Raw genomic sequence first — 19,436 nt, forward strand, 5'->3', positions numbered from 1 at the left:
GGAATAAGAATACCAGTCCGGAAATAATGTATGTAGCGAGGCAGACAGACAGACAGACAGCACAGTAAAGTAGGAAAGTTATCGCTATCTATAATCTGGATCTGGCAAAAGATAAAAGATACCGAATCGGACCCTCCCTTGTTCGGAACGAGATTACATTGATTAGAGTGAGATTCCCGATAAGATCCGATTCCTGCAAGGTTTCCGCGTCGTATTCTTCAACTTGCGGGTTATCCGGGCCGTGACGATATGTCTATGAGTTAAGATCACACCACACATGTCATTCACTTTACTAGGTATAATATTCAAGACATAAATATGGGAGATAATAGAATCAATCAATTAAGGTCGTTAAGGCTGTAGGGCGGTCTTCCCACACTGATTTTCTTTTATTTTTCAATTCTCAGTGGGGGCGCTTCGTCCGTCCACTTTATTAGTCTCATTGTCCGGCTTTGGAGAAGGAAAATTTGGAGACATTGGAGAGACACTAGCATTAAAAAGTATTCGTTCAGTTACAATTAATAATTCAATCTAGAATAATAATACCCAACCCAATTACTGATTTATGGTTTCTGTATAGCCAATTAATCTTGTAGTCTACAGGTAAGGTTGAATTAAGAGCATTAATAATGCTACAAAACAAGCCGACGGATCGAGGTAAGACTCCGCCAGATGTCTATCGGAAAGACTCCATCTAGACCACAAAGTACTTCTTCTCAGTGGGCTAATAGACCATCGATGGGATATCCGCAATACCCGTGCCCTTTCCGCCTCTTCTTCTCCCTTCTTGGCTATTCTGTCTCTGGCCAAAAGTGGGCCATCTGCCGATCCAACCGATGAATGATCCATGGAATAGCAGTTGCCCCTCTGTAGTGGTTCCTGGCGTATAAATTATAAAGATTTGGGGTTATCTCCTATCCCTTTACTTAGTTGGTTGCACCTGTCATACTCCAAACCTAAGCATACCTCTGTCCACTCAATCATTCACAATGGCTCAAGATTACAAGTTTGAAGGATGGATGGGTCTCGACAAGGACTCCGCCGACGGAAAGATGGTCTGGCAGGAGTTTGAGCCCAAGCCGTGGGAGGAAACCGATGTTGACATTAAGATCACTCACTGCGGTATCTGCGGTTCCGATTTGCACACTCTTCGCAGCGGCTGGGTAAGTCATTCATCACCATGTTTGATTTTGTGGAAAGGTCGAGAATTTAGATGCTAACCTCAGCAGAGACCTACCTTGTACCCCTGCTGCGTGGGCCACGAAATCGTCGGCATTGCCGTGCGTGTTGGTTCCAAGGCTGTCGGCGGCATCAAGGTCGGTGACCGCGTGGGTGTCGGCGCGCAGAGCGACTCCTGCCTTGGTCGTCTGGGAGACTGCCCCGAATGTGCAATGGGCGATGAGCAGTACTGCTCCCACAAGATCGTCGGTACCTACAACAATGTGCACCTGAACGGCGGCAAGTCTTACGGTGGATATGCTCTGTACAACCGCACCCCGTCTCACTTCGTTATCAAGATCCCCGACAGCATCTCTTCGGCGCAGGCCGCCCCTATGCTGTGTGGTGGTGTCACCCTATTCAGTCCCCTGAAGCACCACAACTGTGGTCCCGGCAAGCGCGTAGGTATCATTGGTGTTGGTGGATTGGGCCACTTCGGTGTGCTTTTGGCCAAGGCCATGGGTGCTGATAAGGTGGTTGCTATCTCCCGCAAGACTGGCAAGGCCAATGATGCGCTGGCTATGGGTGCCGATCTCTATGTTGCTACGGATGATGAGCCGGACTGGGCTACCAAGTATGCCCGGTCTCTGGATCTGATTGTCTGCACGGTTTCCTCGACCAAGGTATGATTTGACCCCGTCGACTATTCGCCAATAGTGTAAAAACTCGGATACTAATGGGGATATAGATGCCCATGACCGAGTACCTGGGCCTGCTCGCGACGGGCGGTGCCCTGGTCCAGGTCGGACTTCCTGATGACGGTGTTCTCCTGGCCCCTGTCGGCAAGCTGCAGCGTCGTCTAAAGGCCACCAGCTCCTTTATCGGCAGCCCCAACGAGATCCGTGAGATGTTCCAGCTCGTTGCCGAGAAGGGAGTCAAGGCGTGGATTGAAGAAATCCCGATGAAGGACGCCAATCAGGCCATTGTGGACATGCACGCGGGTAAGGCGCGGTACCGTTATGTGCTGGTGAATGAGCAGTGATGTGATGATGGTGATGATTTACGAAGTATGGAGTTGTTGGAGTTTAGTTGGAGAAGAGGACAGCGATGTTGCACAGACATAGATAGAGATAGAGATAGAGACTAAAATGATACCATTTTCGTTGACCGAAACAGGCAGGTGGCGGGCACGTGGCTGCGAGGGGCGCCGCAGTCGGAGGCGCTAAACCCAAAGTGGATTTTTCCCCTCGGCCTTCGCCGCGGGGATCTTTCCGACTTGCCTCTTTGACTCAGACATCTTTATCACTCTTTCTCCTTCTCTCCTTTGGTCCTTACTTACCATTGCCTCATTCATTGATATTCACAATGTCTCCCACTCTCTCCCAAAGATTTCTGAGCACCCGCGGTGGCTCCTACGGCGTAAGTGACATCTTCCGCCTAGATCATTTCTCGTCGCCTATAAATCCTCTCCTCCCAGCGGAGTCAATTGCTAACTGGCTATCTCCAACAATAGCTTTCCTTCGAGGAGGTCGTCCTGAAGGGTCTCGCCTCCGATGGTGGTCTCTTCATCCCCGAAGAGATCCCTACCCTCCCCGCCGGCTGGGAGTCGGAATGGCGCGATCTCAGCTTCGAGGAATTGGCCTTCCGTATCATGTCCCTCTACATCTCCGAGTCCGAGATCCCCAGTGAAGATCTGAAGGATATCATCAAGCGCTCCTATGCTACCTTCCGCCACCCCGAACGCACCCCCATCGTTGAACTTGACGCCAAGCGCAACCTTTACCTCCTCGAACTCTTCCACGGCCCGACCTTTGCCTTCAAGGACGTCGCCCTGCAAAAGTAGGTTTACTGGATACTGCGCATGCATGTGAGAAAGGACACCCGGTGCTGACTTCGATCTCTACCAGTCTTGGAAACCTCTTCGAGTACTTCTTGGTGCGCAAGAACCAGGGCAAGGAGGGCAAGGACAGACACCACCTGACTGTTGTCGGTGCGACAAGTGGTGACACTGGCTCTGCTGCCATTTACGGCCTCCGTGGCAAGAAGGATGTGTCCGTCTTCATCCTGTTCCCCAAGGGCAAGGTTTCGCCCATCCAGCAGGCTCAGATGACCACCATCCTTGATGCCAACGTTCACAACCTCACCGTCGAGGGTACCTTCGATGACTGCCAGGACTTCGTCAAGGCCCTGTTCGCCGATCCCGACATGAACTCCACCCACAACCTCGCCGCCATCAACAGCATCAACTTCGCCCGTATCCTGGCTCAGATCACCTACTACTTCTACTCCTACCTCGCCCTGACCAAGACCCCCGGCTACAACAACAAGATGAGATTCGTCGTTCCCTCCGGTAACTTCGGCGACATCCTGGCCGGTTGGTTCGCCAAGCGCATGGGTCTCCCCGCCGAGAAGCTCGTCATCGCCACCAACGAGAACGACATCCTGGACCGTTTCTTCCGCACCGGCGGTACCTACAGCAAGAGCGACAGCAAGGGTGCCGGCGTCAAGGAGACCCACAGCCCTGCCATGGACATCCTGGTCAGCAGCAACTTCGAGCGTCTCCTCTGGTTCCTGGCATACCAGACCAGCGAGGCCAGCACGGCCGACGAGCGTCGCAAGCAGGCTTGCGACAACGTCAGCAACTGGCTCAACCAGCTCAAGACCGAGGGTGGCTTCAGCGTGCCCCCTGCCCTCTTCCAGGCCGCTCAGGCCGAGTTCGAGAGCGAGCGCGTCAGCAACGACGAGACCATCGCTCAGATCCGCTCCACCTACCAGTCCTGCTTCCCGTCCAACCTGGGCCCTGGCAGTGCCAAGAGCTCCAAGACGGGCGGTTACATCCTGGACCCTCACTCCGCCATTGGTGTCGCCGCATCCCTGCGCTCCATCGAGCGTAACTCTGGCGTTAGCCACATCTCCTTGTCCACGGCCCACCCGGCCAAGTTCGCCAGCGCCGTCGACCTGGCCCTCCGCGGCCAAGACGGCTACGACTTCACTGAAGTCCTTCCCCAGGAGTTCATCGGCCTCGAGGACCGCGAAAGCCGCGTCACTGCCGTCGGCCCCGGTGCCGGCTGGGAGCAGGTGCGCGAGATCGTCAAGGCTGAGGTCGAACAGGAGTTGGAGGGAAAGCGGTAGGCACTTAATCATATAACCTGCATATCATATTTAGTTATCGTCTTCCTTTTGCAATGTCTGTTTGACCAAAAAGCCAAGCTACGTCGATGATATCTCACGATCTTCATGTTTCTTCCTCCCTTTACTTATATCTTACATCCTGTGCATCTTTGGCTTCGCTTCCCATAGATCATTTTATATCATACCATACAATCAAGATAGATGTTTCAATCCTGAGATGGTTATACTAGATGTTCCAGAATTGGGAGAAATGAACGTAGATACAGATAATGAAACTGATGATGGTTGCGACAGTACGAAACGTCAACCGTTCAACCCCGTTCTGTGTTGCAAGATACTTTTGGCTTGTGGATTGGCTGAATCCCCGAAGCGAAGGAGGGTACGTACTTAGGGATGTGAGAAAATCACGACACATGACCATCCATCTAAGTGTCATTGACTACAACCGACGACTCATGCTACATACTGTTACTATTCCGGGCAACGTAACCCGCCGGGGCCGATACGACATCAACCACACGACCCACAGAGCAATACGAACGACGACGTCTATCTAAATATATCTCGATATTCTGTCCACAAGTACAAATTATGCATTATTATGTATTAGAGCATCATTATCTGACACAAAAGCCAAATACATGACTCCTCACCAAAAGCCCTTGGAAACATTCCAGACCAAACAATGTAAGGATATACACTTTGGCACAGGTATGCGTTAGGAACTTGACAAGCAAGGAGCCCAAAGGAGGAAATCACGAAACGATATCAAGAAAAAGTAAAGTAATAGACAAAACAGTAAAAGCCAGATTTTTCTAAATGGGACCGTACCGTACCGTAACACCGGAGATAATATGGGTTATCTTAGTTAATGGGTGACATCGCGATCAAGTGTAGCTTGATCGTTAGATCACTCATACCGGACTGAGCCAATTTAGAGGAGAGCCATGACACCCATGACGGCCGCCAGGAAGCCAGCCGCGGGCTGCATGTTGGAGGAGGCGGCGCCAGTGAAGGCTGGGGAGACGCCCGTTGCGCCAGTGGTCTCGCCGGGGGTAACGGGAGAGACACCGGTGGTTTCTTCGGGAGTGACGGGAGAGACGCCAGTCGCGCCAGTGGTCTCGCCGGGGGTAACGGGAGAGACACCGGTGGTTTCTTCGGGAGTGACGGGAGAGACGCCAGTCGCGCCAGTGGTCTCGCCGGGGGTAACGGGAGAGACACCGGTGGTTTCTTCGGGAGTGACGGGGGAGACGCCGGTCGCGCCGGTGGTCTCTTCGGGGCTAACCGGGGAGACACCAGTGGCAGTAGTCTCTTCAGGAGAAACTGGAGAAACGCCGGTGGCGGTGGTCTCTTCAGGAGTGACGGGGGAGACACCAGTGGCAGTGGTTTCTTCAGGGGAGACGGGGGAAACGCCAGTGGCAGTAGTCTCTTCAGGGGTGACGGGTGAGACACCAGTGGCAGTAGATTCTCCAGGAGCAGCCGAGGTGCCGGGCACAGCAGTCTCGCCAGGCACAGCAGTCTCGCCGGAAGCACCAGGTACAACGCTCGAAGCACCGGGAACAGTGGTCTCACCAGGGACGACGCTCGTGGAGGCTCCAGGGACAGCAGTCTCACCAGGGACGACGCTCGTAGAGGCTCCAGGGACAGCAGTCTCACCAGGGACGACGCTCGTGGAGGCTCCAGGGACGCTAGTCTCACCAGGAACGCCGCTGGTAGAAACGCCAGGGACGCTGGTCTCGCCAGGAACAGCACTTGTCGAAACACCAGGAACAGCAGGGACGGTAGACTCGCCAGGAACAACAGGGACACTGGTCTCGCCAGGAACAGCAGGAACAGTGCTCTCGCCGGGAACAACGGGGACACTGGTCTCGCCAGGAACAGCGGGGACGGTAGACTGGCCAGGAACAACAGGGACACTGGTCTCGCCAGGAACAGCGGGGACGGTAGACTGGCCAGGAACAACAGGGACACCGGTCCCGCCAGGAACAACAGGGACACCGGTCCCGCCAGGAACAGCAGGGACAGTGCTCTCGCCAGGAACAATAGGAACAACAGGAACCGTGGTGTTCTGGAATGGCGGCTGAGTGGACTGAGTGGGAATAACAGTGCTGTTCTGGATTGGTACAGGTGTATGAGTAGTAACGGTTGCAGGTGGGATCACCGTTGTGCCGTTAGTGGGAATGGGGCCGACAGTGGTTTCAGTAGTGACCGGCCTGATAGGAGCGGTACCAAAGCTGGTAGTAGTGATAGGAGCAGTTCCATGGCTAGTGGTCGGCTGGATAGGGGCCGTTCCATGACTGGTAGTCGGCCTGATAGGAGCCGTTCCATGACTGGTAGTCGGCTTGATAGGGGCCGTTCCATGACTGGTAGTCGGCTTGATAGGGGCCGTTCCATGACTGGTGGTAGGCTTGATAGGGGCCGTACCATGACTGGTGGTAGGCTTGATAGGGGCCGTACCATGACTGGTGGTAGGCTTAATAGGAGCAGTCCCATGGCTGGTGGTAGGCTTAATAGGAGCAGTCCCATGGCTGGTGGTAGGCTTGGGCTGAGGCGCAGTACCAGTAGGAAACTGGATAGGAGGAGGGGGAGGCGGGGCCGTGCCAGTACCCACTGTACAAGAATTAGAGACGATCATAAGCAGTAGGGGAATTGGGCATATCTCTTACCAGGGTAGTTGGGGCCGACGACGGTTTTGATGTCAGGCTATCGAAGTTCATGTCAGCATGTGCAAGACAATCAGTGTCAGGATGAGTTCCAGCATACCTCTCCACCGCGGGCAATGACTCCTGCCAGAGCCGGGCCAGCAAAGGCCAGTAATGCGACACCTCCCTTGACCATTTCGATTATCGATACTCAGACCGGTTAATAAAAGCGAACACCGCAACACAACTTTTTAGGCGAAACGAGTGGAAATTGAAACAGCGAGTGACTCCCAGATGTAATACGAAAAGGAAACGGAAGCATGTCAAGGAAGCAGGGAGGCCTGCCCTTTAAATCTTTCATTGTTGAATCTTCCAACCGTTTCCGTGGCCATAGCTCGTGCATGATGGCGATAATGCCACAGTAGGATCCAATGAAAAACAGATCATCGCGCAATAGACGCTCGGTCCAGGAGAAAAAAGCTAGATTTGCTGCTCAACGCCAGGAGCTAGCAAGCTGCGTTGTAAATTAGAGTTAGGCAAACCATGGATAGTGAAGGAACCGATGTAATGGGAGAGGGAAAGTCCTGCCTGGAGAAGTTGTTGGGAGTGTCGCATTCCGTCGTATCATTAACATCAAGGCCCACAATGCTCACATCAGGGTCTTCACGATGCAAATTTGGAGAGAATCCAATAGATGAAAGAACATAGTGGTGGCGTCATCACTCCAATAGAAAATTATTTTTGTGTATCACAGGAACTTCCTCGCACCGAAAGCCCTACGTAAAGCTGGTGAACACCACCTATAGAATGAAGGGTTAACGAGCGGCTGACTATGCTCCATTCTCACAGATGACAACTACCATGGCATTGACGGCATACGTCCTTAGCAATATTGAGTACTCTGCTGTCCCTCAAGCTGTAGGGTCCCATAGACTGCCAAAACATCCGCGGGCTTCGATGGGCTACCCCGGATGGTGGATACTCAATGGGTACTTCTGCAACGTTGCATTTCATGGATAAAATTCAGGGCGGTGGGGGAAACCCTGGAACTTCAGAGTAAAAGAAAACAAGGAAGAGAAGAATCAAATCGAGCAGCTGGGGATGCCTCCACAGCATGTTGAGGCTGCTGTGGGTATCGTCTGAGAGTAACTGGCAAGCATGGGGGATACCCAGCTCACTTTAGGGGAGACCAGTTGTTACCACACAAGGATCCAACTGGATTGGCTCGAGTCAGGCTGAATCAGCTAATACATCAATGAGTCAACAAAATGGTGCAGCCGGATCAGGCTAAGAAGGCCAACTAGAGGATATAGATAGATTCAGTGTGTTGATGGGAGCCTTCAGGTTCCATAGGGCCCGAAGTTCATCCTCATGGGTCAGGGCAGTATACACGTCATCCACCTTTGATTACGAGAAAAGTCCAATGGAACAGCGTCAGCAGATACCGCAAACGGCCAAAACTCTGCCAGGGTGTTCCTGATCACGCAGGGGTGGACCCAAAGATGATGAGGTTGTAGCAGGCAAAGAAGTGGTTGTCGTCGTTGAGGCCATACTTCGGTACCTTGCTGAGTAATCGCCGTTTGCGGATGTAACCACTCACGTGATATGCAGCTTCTTCCGCCCCGAAGCAGCAGATGAGGTAGGGCTTAGGGCTGCCGGGGAACACGCCGATCGCGCTGGGCAACGCGTCGCGACGCGTGGGGTTAATGAGTTGACGATAATGGATGTGGATTGAAGCGCTCATGCAACTCACCACAGCTTAGCACTACGTCAACATTCGGAATGCCTCACTCAGTATCTTCGCAGGACTCATCTGCCGATCGCAAGGATGATGAACTTATGCCTGACGCTCCTCCTACGGAGACAGCATCGGCAAACCAGGAGGACAATGCAGCCGCAGGAGTGAAACTTGAAGACCTATTTAACGATGATGACGATGATGAATACCCAGCCTCTAGTGCACCAGAGACGCAAAATGGTGCTTCATCTGCTCCGGAGTAAGTATACATGCTGCGATATCTCGTGAACGAGAGCATTAATTTAACTGGGATTAAACAGACCTGCTGCTGCTCCGGGGCCCCAGGTTGATACCGATACAATGCTTGCGTTCTATCAACGCCTCTTTCCTTTTCGCTATCTTTTCCAATGGTTGAACCATGGCATTGTCCCATCCCCAGACTTCGGAAACCGTGAATTCGCCCTTACCCTCCAAAACGATGCCTACCTGCGGTACCAGTCATATGCAACTGCGGATCTGTGAGTCCAAGAGTCCTCTATTGTCATTTTTCAAAGGTCCTAACGTTTCCATATCATAGGTTCCGTAAAGATATCCTGAAAATGAACCCCTCTCGGTTTGAAATTGGGCCTGTCTACAACACGAACCCGCGCGACAGGAAGACGCTCCGAGGTGGCCAGATGAAGCCGATCGCCAAAGAATTGGTATTCGATATCGACCTTACGGATTACGATGACATCAGATCTTGTTGTGAAAAGGCAAACATTTGTAGCAAGTGCTGGGCCTTTGTCACTATGGCAATGAAAGTCGTCGACACAGCGCTACGTGAAGATTTTGGTTTCGAGCACATATTATGGGTCTATTCTGGTCGTCGTGGTGCCCACGCCTGGGTTTGCGACCCCCGTGCGCGCAGCCTTCCAGATGATAGGAGAAGAGCCATCGCGGGCTACCTAGATGTCATCCGAGGAGGAAATTCGAGCGGAAAGCGGGTCAACCTTAAGCGGCCTCTGCATCCCCACATGTCTCGCAGTCTGGAGATACTAAAACCATACTTCGCTCAAACTACGCTGGTGGACCAGGAAACCTTCTCCAGCTCCGAGCAGACGCAACGTATTCTTTCATTGTTGCCCGATAAGGGATTGAATGAATCCTTACGGAAACGATGGGAGTCATCACCCGACCGCAGCAGTGCCAATAAATGGGCGGATATCGACGCCTTGGCCAAGACAGGCAAGAGCAGCACTCTCAACCCTACTACACTGCGAGATGCAAAGCAAGACATTGTTCTCGAGTACACCTATCCACGCCTGGATTCCGAGGTCAGCAAAAAGATGATCCACTTGCTCAAGAGTCCATTTGTCATTCACCCCGGCACTGGTCGCGTGTGTGTTCCGATAGACGCCCGAAAGGCGGAACAGTTTGACCCTCTCTCTGTGCCTACGGTTACGGAGCTACTTGCGGAGATCGATGCATGGGATGCGGAGCATCCGAGCAATAATGCAGGTCCGGAAGTGGCGGATGGCGAAGGCAGTGTACCCGAATCTGATGCTAGGGGGAGTCGCAGACTGCAAGACTATGAAAAGACGAGTCTGAAGCCGTACGTCGACTACTTCCGCTCATTCATTGCCGGGCTTCTGAAAGAAGAGCGGACGGGCAAACGGGAAAGGGCCGACGATGCGACTGAGGTCAAGACCGAAAGCATGGAGTTCTAGACATTCCCTGCCAGTTCTATGTTGCGTGTTTGGCTTTAATCGTTGATTCGGATTAGCATGTCGGATATGATACATTTATGGGGAACGGGATTGGCGTCATCGTGCATTGCAAAGGCTGGACACGCTGGAGTTTACTTTTATTTTTCTAGGTCACTGCAACCTTATTCATCATTCTACGTAAATAATCAGTTTTTTTTTGTCATATTCTCAGAACTGTTCCTCGGCACATAGTCCTGACTGTCACCCTAAGCTTCTTCAATTGGAATGCGGAGCTCCGACGGGAAACCTCATGTTCAGCCTCAACCCCGCGCCGACGATGCTCTCAACTCCTTAAATGAGAGACCTTGGCTCGATCATAAGCTTCAATCATCATGCCAGGCAAACATGGCAGCAGACAACACCACTGCCAACCCGCTAGATGAGCGGTTCGAGACCCTCGTCCAAGAAACATTGGACTACTGGCACGTCCCAGGCATTTCAATCGCAGTAGTCGATGGAGACAACACCTGGGCCAAGGCAGGTGTCTCATACATCCCCAACGATCGAGACAACATACAAGAATAAATTATTAACCGATAAACACAGGGCTATGGCATCGCAGCCTTCCCCGCTGAGCCGGTAACTCCCTCTACGCTCTTCTACGCCGGAAGCACCACCAAAGCCTTCACCGCAGCCCTGATGGCCACCATCGTCGAAGATGACGACAACTTCCCCCAAGTACACTGGGATACGCCCATCAGCCAGCTCATCCGCGACGACTTCGTGCTACATGACGAGCACGCAACCGAACACACCACCATCGAAGATGCCCTATCTCATCGCTCAGGCCTCCCCCGTCACGATCAAGCCTACGGCAACCGTCTCACCCGCGACGAAGCCGTACGAACAATAGTGCGCCAGCTGCGCCATCTCCCATTGACCGCCCCTCCGCGCACCAAGCTCCAATACTGCAACCTCATGTACGTCGTCGTCTCCCATGTTATCGAGACCCTCGCCGGCGGAGAATGGCTAGGCGACACCCTAGCCCGCACCATCTGGCATCCCCTCGACATGAAATCTACCTACTTTAGCCTCAATGACGCCAAATCATCCCCTCACCACCTGGCCCGAGGATACTACCATACCCCCAGCGACAGCGACAGCGACACTGACAGCAACCACTACCACGAAGTCCCCTGGATGTCACTAGACGAAATCTCCGGCGCCGGGAGCATCATCAGCAACGTCCTGGACTACGCCAAATGGGCGCGCGCACTACTCCACCAAACCGAGCCCTTATCGCCAGCCGTATACAAAGCGATCTTCGAACCGCGAACTCTACTGCCATCCGAGGCGCCGTTCACGGGCCCACGCGCATACGCTCTGGGTTGGTACACGGGCGTGTACCAAGGCGTGCAGTTCTTCGAGCATACGGGGGGCATGAATGCGTTTGGGGCGGAGGTAATCTTATTCCCGAGTTTGAAATACGCGGTTGTCATGCTGGCCAATACAGCCGGGACGTCGAATTACGCGCAGAAGGCGTTGGCGTTTCGGTTGGTGGATGAGAAGCTAGGTGTGCCGGTTGAGAGGCGGTTTGATTGGAATGCGAAGTATGTTTTGAAGCAGAACCCCGCTCGTGATGTTTTTAATGCTAACAATTTCTTCTTTCCAGGAATATGGCGCATATAGAAGAGGAGAGGAAGAAAGCCCTTGATGCTATTCATAAGGCCCCCGCGCATGTGATACCGCATTCGTTGGAGCTAGGGGAATATGTGGGGACGTATGTGCACCCGGGCTATCAGACTGTTGAGATTTATCTTGATCAGTCGAAAACTATATTGCGCGCTGACCGGGATCGTACGACCTGGCCGGAGTATCTAACCTTTAAGCATGTTAATGGGGAGCATTTTCTCGCTATATCGGAGCATGTTGGAGACTTGGGGGCTTTCTTTCCTGATGTCTATGCGGCGGAGTTTCGCATCGGGGAGAAGGGGAAGCCATGCGCGCTTGGGGTAGCGTGGGAGAAGACTATGAAGGAGAAGATATGGTTTACGCGGTTGGATTGATTGTTTAGAGTGATTTATGCGTGTCTCGGTTTAGAGAGGGGGAGTATCAATGATTTTAACAGTGGTACCTTGCGAGGTTCAACTGAGCATCTACTATTAATATACATGAGCACACTGCAGAAAACAGTGGCAAAATTATTGAAACATGATTCCGATATTTTCATGACGGATTGTCATAACCGTATTAGTTTTAAAGAACACCTTCCACGCTTAAGCGGAGACGAAGTTCTTGACGTCTGTGGAAAGTGTTAGCCAAGTATCATTTGTAGGGATCTAATAGGATGTCACGTACTCTCGAGCCAGCGAACGTACTCCTTCTGCTCCTTAACCTGGATGTAGTCGGGGATCATGTTGGCAAGCTCGGCGTTAATGCCCCTCTCATCGAGGTAGCGCTCGAGGAAGGTCTGCAGGTCCTCATCGAGGTTCTCGAAGGGAGGACCAGCGTACATGCTCTGTCTGGTCCAGTCCTTCTCGGCAGTCTGGGCGTGGGCCAGGTCGGACTTGTTGAAGTAGGAGACCTCTTCGATCTGGAACAGGCCGTCCTGAGCAACAGTCTGGATCAGGAGGGCGCCGTTGCTGGGCTTCTCAACGGTGATGTTGACACGGGCAGGGAAGCTAGGCTCAAGGTCGCGGTCCAACTCATCGCCCTCGCGGTCAGCGGGAGCGACGCGGTCCTCAGCGTGCTGAGAGACGTTGCCAGAGCGGCCCTGGTTGACGGGCTGGTGGCCACCGAAGTCCATCTCATCGAGAGCAGCATCATCGAAGTCCTCCTGCTCGCTGAGGTTCTGAAGGTCGGCGACAGTGAAGGTGAGGCGGATCCTAATGATTGAACGAACCGTGAGAAGAAATGTCACAGTAGAGGGGGGGAAAGATCAGTAACACGGGTACTTACTCCTCGTTGCCGAACTTCTTCGTCAGGACAACCTCCTGCTCACCAGGGACGTCCTTGACCTGTTCACCAGTATATTAGCTTTGATCGACGGCTTATAGAATATCCAGCGAAGAGCGTACCTCCCAAGAGTTGTTCTGAAGAACATACTGGATGTTCTGAACGGAGGACTCGAGGTCCTCAAGGCCAGAAGCCTTCTCGTGCTTCAGTTCGTCCTCAAGCTTGGCGACGAGCTCAACATCGCCTACAATCACCGAAAGGCCCATGTTAGCATCATTCTTTCATAGCTTCGCAATTGACAATTAACAACAGGGTTCTGTCCCATTCCGCCACGAAGAAAAGTAAAGCACAAAGACTCATTCAATCGCTGTTCTCTGGAACCTTTCCTACACAAGCAGATAACTCATATATTCTTACCTTCGGCAGGGGACTGCTTGAAAGCGCGGGACGTCGAGAAAGCAGCATAGGAAGGTCTCGTAATCTGCTTCAGAGAGGACTGGAAGGCATTCTTGGGGACTGCGGACACCGGCCGGGAAATGGCGGAGCGGGAAGAGACGGCGACAGAGCGCGAGATGGTGCGAGGCACGGAGCGAGCGAGAGTGCGGAGGGACATCATTTTGAAGGATTGAGGATGAAAATGGAAAGTGGCAGGAGAAGAGGAAGAAATGGACGGATGATGAAGGATCGGAAAAGAAGACAAGCTGATGATGGATGATGTTACCGCCCGCCAAGACTGGAGCTCTGCAATGAACTGCCAGGCCAATCACGGGTCGCAATGCGGGACTCATACCATCCATCGCATTTCGGCATCATTAAGTTACAACTAGTCATGGGTTGGATGATACTGTGATGAGAATGAAGCATTCTGGTTACCCTCGAGACTTTCATGGACATTATACAGCTACAAAATATGATTCAACAGCTTTTGTAAAATTCTATGTGCAATCGTAACGCCGTTATGCCATCCGTCTCCGCGCATACTGCGAATCTTCGATCTCCGAAATTGAAATGCAAAAAGAAAACTAGAACTTTTGACGTCTCATGACATGCCCTTCGGCGGGAATACTGAAGGTTGTTTTGCTCCATCCTTAGTGATGCGAATGAACTTCATCGTGCTCAGTCCGGACCAGTCTCCGTTCCACGAGGCGAGGGCTTTGAGAACACTCTCATCGCTAAAGTCGGGCATCCAAAATCCCGTCTTAAACTCGCGATTCTCAACGTCTGTTCGCTGCAACAATGCTTCTTCGCGCTTGCTGGGTGGTCGGCCTTTCCGTCTCTCGCTCTGTAGTTGTTCGATCTCGGGCACGCTGCGGTTGATGTACCTATAGTTGAAGATCGTAAGTATATGCGATTTTCGCAAGTGACGAACAGTGTGGCGCACCTGACAACGATGTCCTTCATTTCATCCTCTGACATCGGAGCTTGGCCTTCTGGGACACTCTCGTGGAAATAGGCGATCCGTTCCACTAAACAGGAGAAACATTAGTTATCGCAACACGAAGCACAAAATCCCAACGAGAATTGCTGTACCATATGTCTGTCTGGCCCGCGACATATTGGCGGAGACACGAGCGACTCGATCTTCTCTGGCATTGGCTCGGCGCAGTCTTCTGGCATCTCTGCTAAACTCGTGGAGAGCCTCAACAGCGCCTCTCTTCTTGGCAATATGCTTGGTAACTTTCTGGAATGTCTTCGGCATGGTGGGCAAATGGTTTGATCGGATTCTTGGCTCCTTCCACAACGAATGAAGAAAGATTTTTGATCCGACAGTCAAAAGTCGAATTTCATCTTTTGCGGAGGATTTCTTTTTTCTCCGGCAGAATCTAAAGGCGGTGATATGAGGTGGCGGCACCGCCTCGACAAGACCAATCAGGGGAGCGGATGGATGGGGCCTCCCCATCGCGTTCCTTGCGCGTCAGAGGGACCAGGGAGGTAACATTCCAATCTTGTTGTCTGGGTCATCCTCATTTCGCGACTGTTTAGGTGCTCGTTAGGCCTGGTGCATGCTACTGAGCACTGATGTCCTCTAATTCCCATGTCCGTCGTCAAAATTGACCTCTAAGCACCAACAGACACCAGTTGATGTCTGTTTCGGCGGTGCTACTTCCCTGAACGAGGAGTATTCGGTCTTCTAAGGACGCTGACAATGGGCATTAAAGGTATGCTTCTTATTGTCCTTGACTCGCGAAGTGCTGCATTTGCTTACACACAATACAGGGCTTCATGGCCTGCTCAAATCGATCCAAAAACCATGTCACCTGAAAAAGTTTAGTGGGCAGACCCTGGGAATCGATGCATATGGATGGCTACATCGAGGCACTGTCGCCTGCGCGGTGGACTTGGTTTTGGAAAGGCCTACTAGGAAGTACGTTCATAGCTAACAAGGCTGTATGTCACCATCCCTTTCTCACAGGATCGCAGACACATCGACTTCGTCTTGAATCGAGTCCGCATGCTCCTCTACTTCGGGGTAACTCCATATCTTGTATTCGACGGCGATGAGCTGCCAAGCAAGGCTGGAACCGAGGTGGAGCGTCAAAAGAGACGGCAGGACAGCAAAGCCCTCGGTTTGGAACTCCAGCGAAAAGGGCGGATCGCAGAGGCATACCAGGAACTGCAGAAGGCCGTTGACGTGACGCCCTTGATGGCGCGGGAGTTAATAGAGGAACTGAAGAAGATAGATGTCCAATACGTCGTGGCTCCGTACGAGGCAGATGCGCAACTGGCCTACCTGGAACAGCAAGGCATTATTGCTGGTATCATTTCAGAGGATTCTGATCTGCTCGTCTTTGGTGCAAAGCGGTTGTTATCCAAGCTCGACCAACATGGCGACTGCATTGAGATCAACCGTGCTGACTTTTCGGCCTGTCGAGAGGTAAGTCTGATCGGGTGGACAGACGCCGATTTTCGACGGATGTGCATCCTCAGTGGCTGCGATTATCTCCCCAACATTGCACGCTTAGGATTGAAGACAGCCTACCGAAGCATTCGAAAGTACAAGAACGTAGAACGGGCGTTGCGGATGCTTCAATTTGACGGTCAATACCACGTTCCCTCCGATTACCTGGACAACTTCAGACAGGCGGAGCTTACGTTCCTCTATCAGAGGGTATTTTGTCCGAAAGCTGGGAAACTGGTCACCCTAACACCGCCTGAGGCTGATGTCAAGTTGGAAGAACTCACGTTTATCGGTGGTGACGTGGAACCTGACGTTGCGGTCGGAGTTGCTCGTGGCGATCTCGACCCGACGACAAAGGAACGTCTTGTACTAAAGCCATCGCTCGCAGCTAAGCCGGCCGATAAGAGGCTGACCAACACGATAAGCCGTCGACAGACCCTGGGCTCGTCTGCTGAACTCAAGCCAAACAAGCCGATCAACTCCTTCTTCACCCCCAAGCGCGTTCCCTTGGCAGAGTTGGACCCGAATAGTCTCAGCCCCTCTCCCAGCCAACAACGGCTGCTACAACGCCATGCAAACAGCTCTTGGGACAGTGTTCCTGCGCCATCACGGCCAGCACTCATGCGATCTGCGTCGTCAGTCGGGTCGTCAAACCGGGCTTCTAGCCCTTTGATTAGAAGTGTGGAGCGTAATGCCTTCCTGGCACATGCCTCCATAACATCGAATTTGCAGCCCGCTAAGCGGCAGCGACTATGTTCTGATGCAGAGGAAGCTAACCTCCCGAATCCCCCGGATTCCCGCAGCAGATTCTTCTCCGGCAGTGTTAACGATGCTAGTCCAAGCGCACAGAAGGCTACCCGCACCAAGAAGGCGCGCAAGTCTACCTTGGACGTCTTCTCCGATGACTCTGCAGAAGACCTCATGACACAGCTGCCAGACCCGAGCCAAGCGACTGAAACTCCAAGTCGTGTCAAGTCATCCTCCATCGATGACAAGTCCATTCAAACGCCTGCTGCAGCTACTTCTGAGCTGGGTGCTCCTGAGTCCCCTGCGGAAGACTGCAAAGAGCAAACTCAAGAGCAGAATTCATCCACTTCTGAACAAGCTTCGGAGAAGAGATCGGATGATGTTGGCGACGGCTATACACTAAACCTTTTGCCTGTCGCAAACTCTCCCACGCTTTCAAAATACGTCTTCCAGGCCGGAACTGCTGGTGTGGGTAATCAAAATGATAAGCTTGGTGGTAAGGGTCATCAGTCAGGTTCCTTAAGTGAGCACAAGGCGACTACCGGAGTGCGGCACGGCTTATTGGGAACACCTCCCAGACGTCAGCGGACGACGCCATTGCAACGGCTAGGCCAAAGCGCCTTGGCTCGGTCTCGATCATTGAATTGTGTTTCGCCTTCCCTGGCAGCATTTAGAGCCTCCAAATCACCGGCAAAGAGCCCTGCAGTTCCAAAGCTTGATCACAAGCCTGTGCGAAGTCTGGCAACTCCCAGTCAAGGCAGTGAAGACATGATCATTCCGGATAGTGAAGATGAAGAATCTGAGGGCGAGACCCGAGCCCCAGTGGGACTTGCCTCGTTTGATGTGCGACGATTCTCGTTCATGGGTAAATAGAATCATGGGTTGTCGAAGTGCAATTACATCTTAGACATTGGCATTATTTGGAAGTATCTTACATGCGTGGAATCGGACCTACACTCGCTCTCCCTCGATGTGAAAGCCCTTTCTGGAATTCATTTCATGGCCTTCACGTTGCACCACTTGATTTTCCTATACATATAATCTCGACTCTTATATGCGCTCGCCAGGGCCCTGTTTTGAAGACACAGACTTGGACACCTGCTCCCGTTATGGGTCCTTACAGATTTTGATTATACTTGGCCATCATTATACTTGGCCATGCCGGAAAAATTGGTAGGCCTTCTGTGACAGGGCGTTTGATAAATATCCTCTAGCCTTGCAGCACTCTACACATACCGCATCAAGTAGATGAACTATACTAATTAGATACCTCTTAAATAAAGCATTTGACTATTGTGGCCATGAACCTGAACCAGTAGATACACAGAAGTTGTCATTGTAGGGTCCTCTCTGGAAGCACCTTAATTCTGGGCATGTCTTCGATATTCAAGTGGTCCCAATATATACATTTGAGATTTACAGGTGGGGGAACATTGTCTCGCAGCACCTAGCTTCATGAAATGAGAGGCTTAATGGGGGACGACAGAGTAACGCAGCTGCTACTAGTCGTGCAAGGGCTCGGTTCTCTATGCAGCGCGGCATCTGAAAACAAGTAATATCGTTCAACAACAATTTCAGTATCAGTAGCATTATAAAAATATTACGACTAGCAGTACCAATAAGCAACTACTGGTGCTCCATTTTCATGGATATCAAAGATAACTCCTAGTAGATGAATTGTACTAAACTGGTTAAATATATATATCCAGTACTCCGTACAGCACCACGCTAAAATGTGAGCAACAAGGCAGCTATTGCGAGCGTTGTGAGGATAAGAATGGGACTAGAATTAGCTCTAAAATAGCATCTGCAGCGCCAGCTGTGGGCGGATATAATTAGAAGATGATCCAAAAGTTAAGCAAGGTACCGATGGAGCAGGAGGTACTATTGAAATTGATTCTTGATTTCCGAATTGGAGGCTGGACCGATCAGGTGCCGATAAGCCAGTGGGGCTGATCTGATCCGGCTAGAGTTATCGGTGGACACGATCAACCTGCCCGATCTGGACAAGCGCCAGTAACGGATAAAAATACAGCAGGCGGTGAGGGATGGTTACCGGGGAACGGGAGGCGGGCCAACGCGGTAAACAAAAGACCAGTGGCCCAGCCTCCCCCATTGGGCCACTTCCGCCCGTCACTTAGTTGTATACGCCCTTCCCAGCCTCCTCGATTATCACCACCATCATCGCCATCACCATCCACCCTGCCGCTGCGCGATTCGAGGTTTTCGGAGGATTCGTTTAGCTACGAGCCATCTCTCCCTCTCCCTCTCCCCTTCACTCTCTTGCCCTTCCCCATCTTCCCCCCTCCCATATTCCACTTGCCTCTTTTCGGCATACTGCAACCCATCTATCTCAACCCACAAGACCGATTCGTTACTTTTTCTCTGCATTCTGACTGCCCTTAGATCTGTCAGGGCCCAACGTGGGACAAGGGAGTTATCCATTCTTTCGATCTCCCGCATTGACACATTCCCAA

The 19,436-nt window shown here is 52.0% G+C and overlaps 8 protein-coding genes across 8 annotated transcripts; 6 read left to right on the forward strand and 2 right to left on the reverse strand.

Moving 5' to 3' along the window:
• Positions 1-989: 989 nt before the first annotated feature.
• On the forward strand, positions 990-2,200 carry AtWU_09540 (NAD(P)-dependent alcohol dehydrogenase; the record flags this gene model as incomplete). The annotated part of the gene is made up of 3 exons (XM_035504646.1): positions 990-1,163; positions 1,230-1,841; positions 1,907-2,200. 3 exons carry the CDS (start codon positions 990-992, stop codon positions 2,198-2,200), a joined length of 1,080 nt encoding a protein of 359 aa, XP_035360539.1.
• Positions 2,201-2,523: 323 nt separating this feature from the next.
• AtWU_09541 (threonine synthase THR4) lies at positions 2,524-4,290 on the forward strand (the record flags this gene model as incomplete). The annotated part of the gene is made up of 3 exons (XM_035504647.1): positions 2,524-2,577; positions 2,672-2,997; positions 3,066-4,290. The coding sequence occupies 3 exons, from the start codon at positions 2,524-2,526 to the stop codon at positions 4,288-4,290; spliced, it is 1,605 nt and encodes a 534-aa protein (XP_035360540.1).
• A 947-nt stretch (positions 4,291-5,237) lies between these two features.
• AtWU_09542 (collagen alpha-5(IV) chain-like) lies at positions 5,238-6,374 on the forward strand (the record flags this gene model as incomplete). The annotated part of the gene is made up of 1 exon (XM_035504648.1): positions 5,238-6,374. The coding sequence occupies one exon, from the start codon at positions 5,238-5,240 to the stop codon at positions 6,372-6,374; it is 1,137 nt and encodes a 378-aa protein (XP_035360541.1).
• A 2,340-nt stretch (positions 6,375-8,714) lies between these two features.
• On the forward strand, positions 8,715-10,379 carry AtWU_09543 (DNA primase subunit PRI1; the record flags this gene model as incomplete). The annotated part of the gene is made up of 3 exons (XM_035504649.1): positions 8,715-8,929; positions 8,991-9,188; positions 9,248-10,379. The coding sequence occupies 3 exons, from the start codon at positions 8,715-8,717 to the stop codon at positions 10,377-10,379; spliced, it is 1,545 nt and encodes a 514-aa protein (XP_035360542.1).
• A 264-nt stretch (positions 10,380-10,643) lies between these two features.
• Positions 10,644-12,424, forward strand: AtWU_09544 (beta-lactamase/transpeptidase-like protein; the record flags this gene model as incomplete). The annotated part of the gene is made up of 3 exons (XM_035504650.1): positions 10,644-10,901; positions 10,965-11,968; positions 12,031-12,424. 3 exons carry the CDS (start codon positions 10,644-10,646, stop codon positions 12,422-12,424), a joined length of 1,656 nt encoding a protein of 551 aa, XP_035360543.1.
• Positions 12,425-12,634: 210 nt separating this feature from the next.
• AtWU_09545 (MAM33 family protein) lies at positions 12,635-13,929 on the reverse strand (the record flags this gene model as incomplete). Its single annotated transcript, XM_035504651.1, has 5 exons — positions 12,635-12,660; positions 12,717-13,243; positions 13,317-13,375; positions 13,436-13,557; positions 13,731-13,929. 5 exons carry the CDS (start codon positions 13,927-13,929, stop codon positions 12,635-12,637), a joined length of 933 nt encoding a protein of 310 aa, XP_035360544.1.
• Positions 13,930-14,352: 423 nt separating this feature from the next.
• Positions 14,353-15,012, reverse strand: AtWU_09546 (translation machinery-associated protein 16; the record flags this gene model as incomplete). The annotated part of the gene is made up of 3 exons (XM_035504652.1): positions 14,353-14,635; positions 14,695-14,779; positions 14,844-15,012. The coding sequence occupies 3 exons, from the start codon at positions 15,010-15,012 to the stop codon at positions 14,353-14,355; spliced, it is 537 nt and encodes a 178-aa protein (XP_035360545.1).
• A 447-nt stretch (positions 15,013-15,459) lies between these two features.
• Positions 15,460-17,832, forward strand: AtWU_09547 (putative exonuclease; the record flags this gene model as incomplete). The annotated part of the gene is made up of 3 exons (XM_035504653.1): positions 15,460-15,472; positions 15,531-15,678; positions 15,735-17,832. The coding sequence occupies 3 exons, from the start codon at positions 15,460-15,462 to the stop codon at positions 17,830-17,832; spliced, it is 2,259 nt and encodes a 752-aa protein (XP_035360546.1).
• Between the last annotated feature and the right edge of the window lie 1,604 nt (positions 17,833-19,436).

Source organism: Aspergillus tubingensis (assembly GCF_013340325.1).
Source record: "Aspergillus tubingensis WU-2223L DNA, scaffold_11, whole genome shotgun sequence".
Classification (NCBI taxonomy): domain Eukaryota; kingdom Fungi; phylum Ascomycota; class Eurotiomycetes; order Eurotiales; family Aspergillaceae; genus Aspergillus; species Aspergillus tubingensis.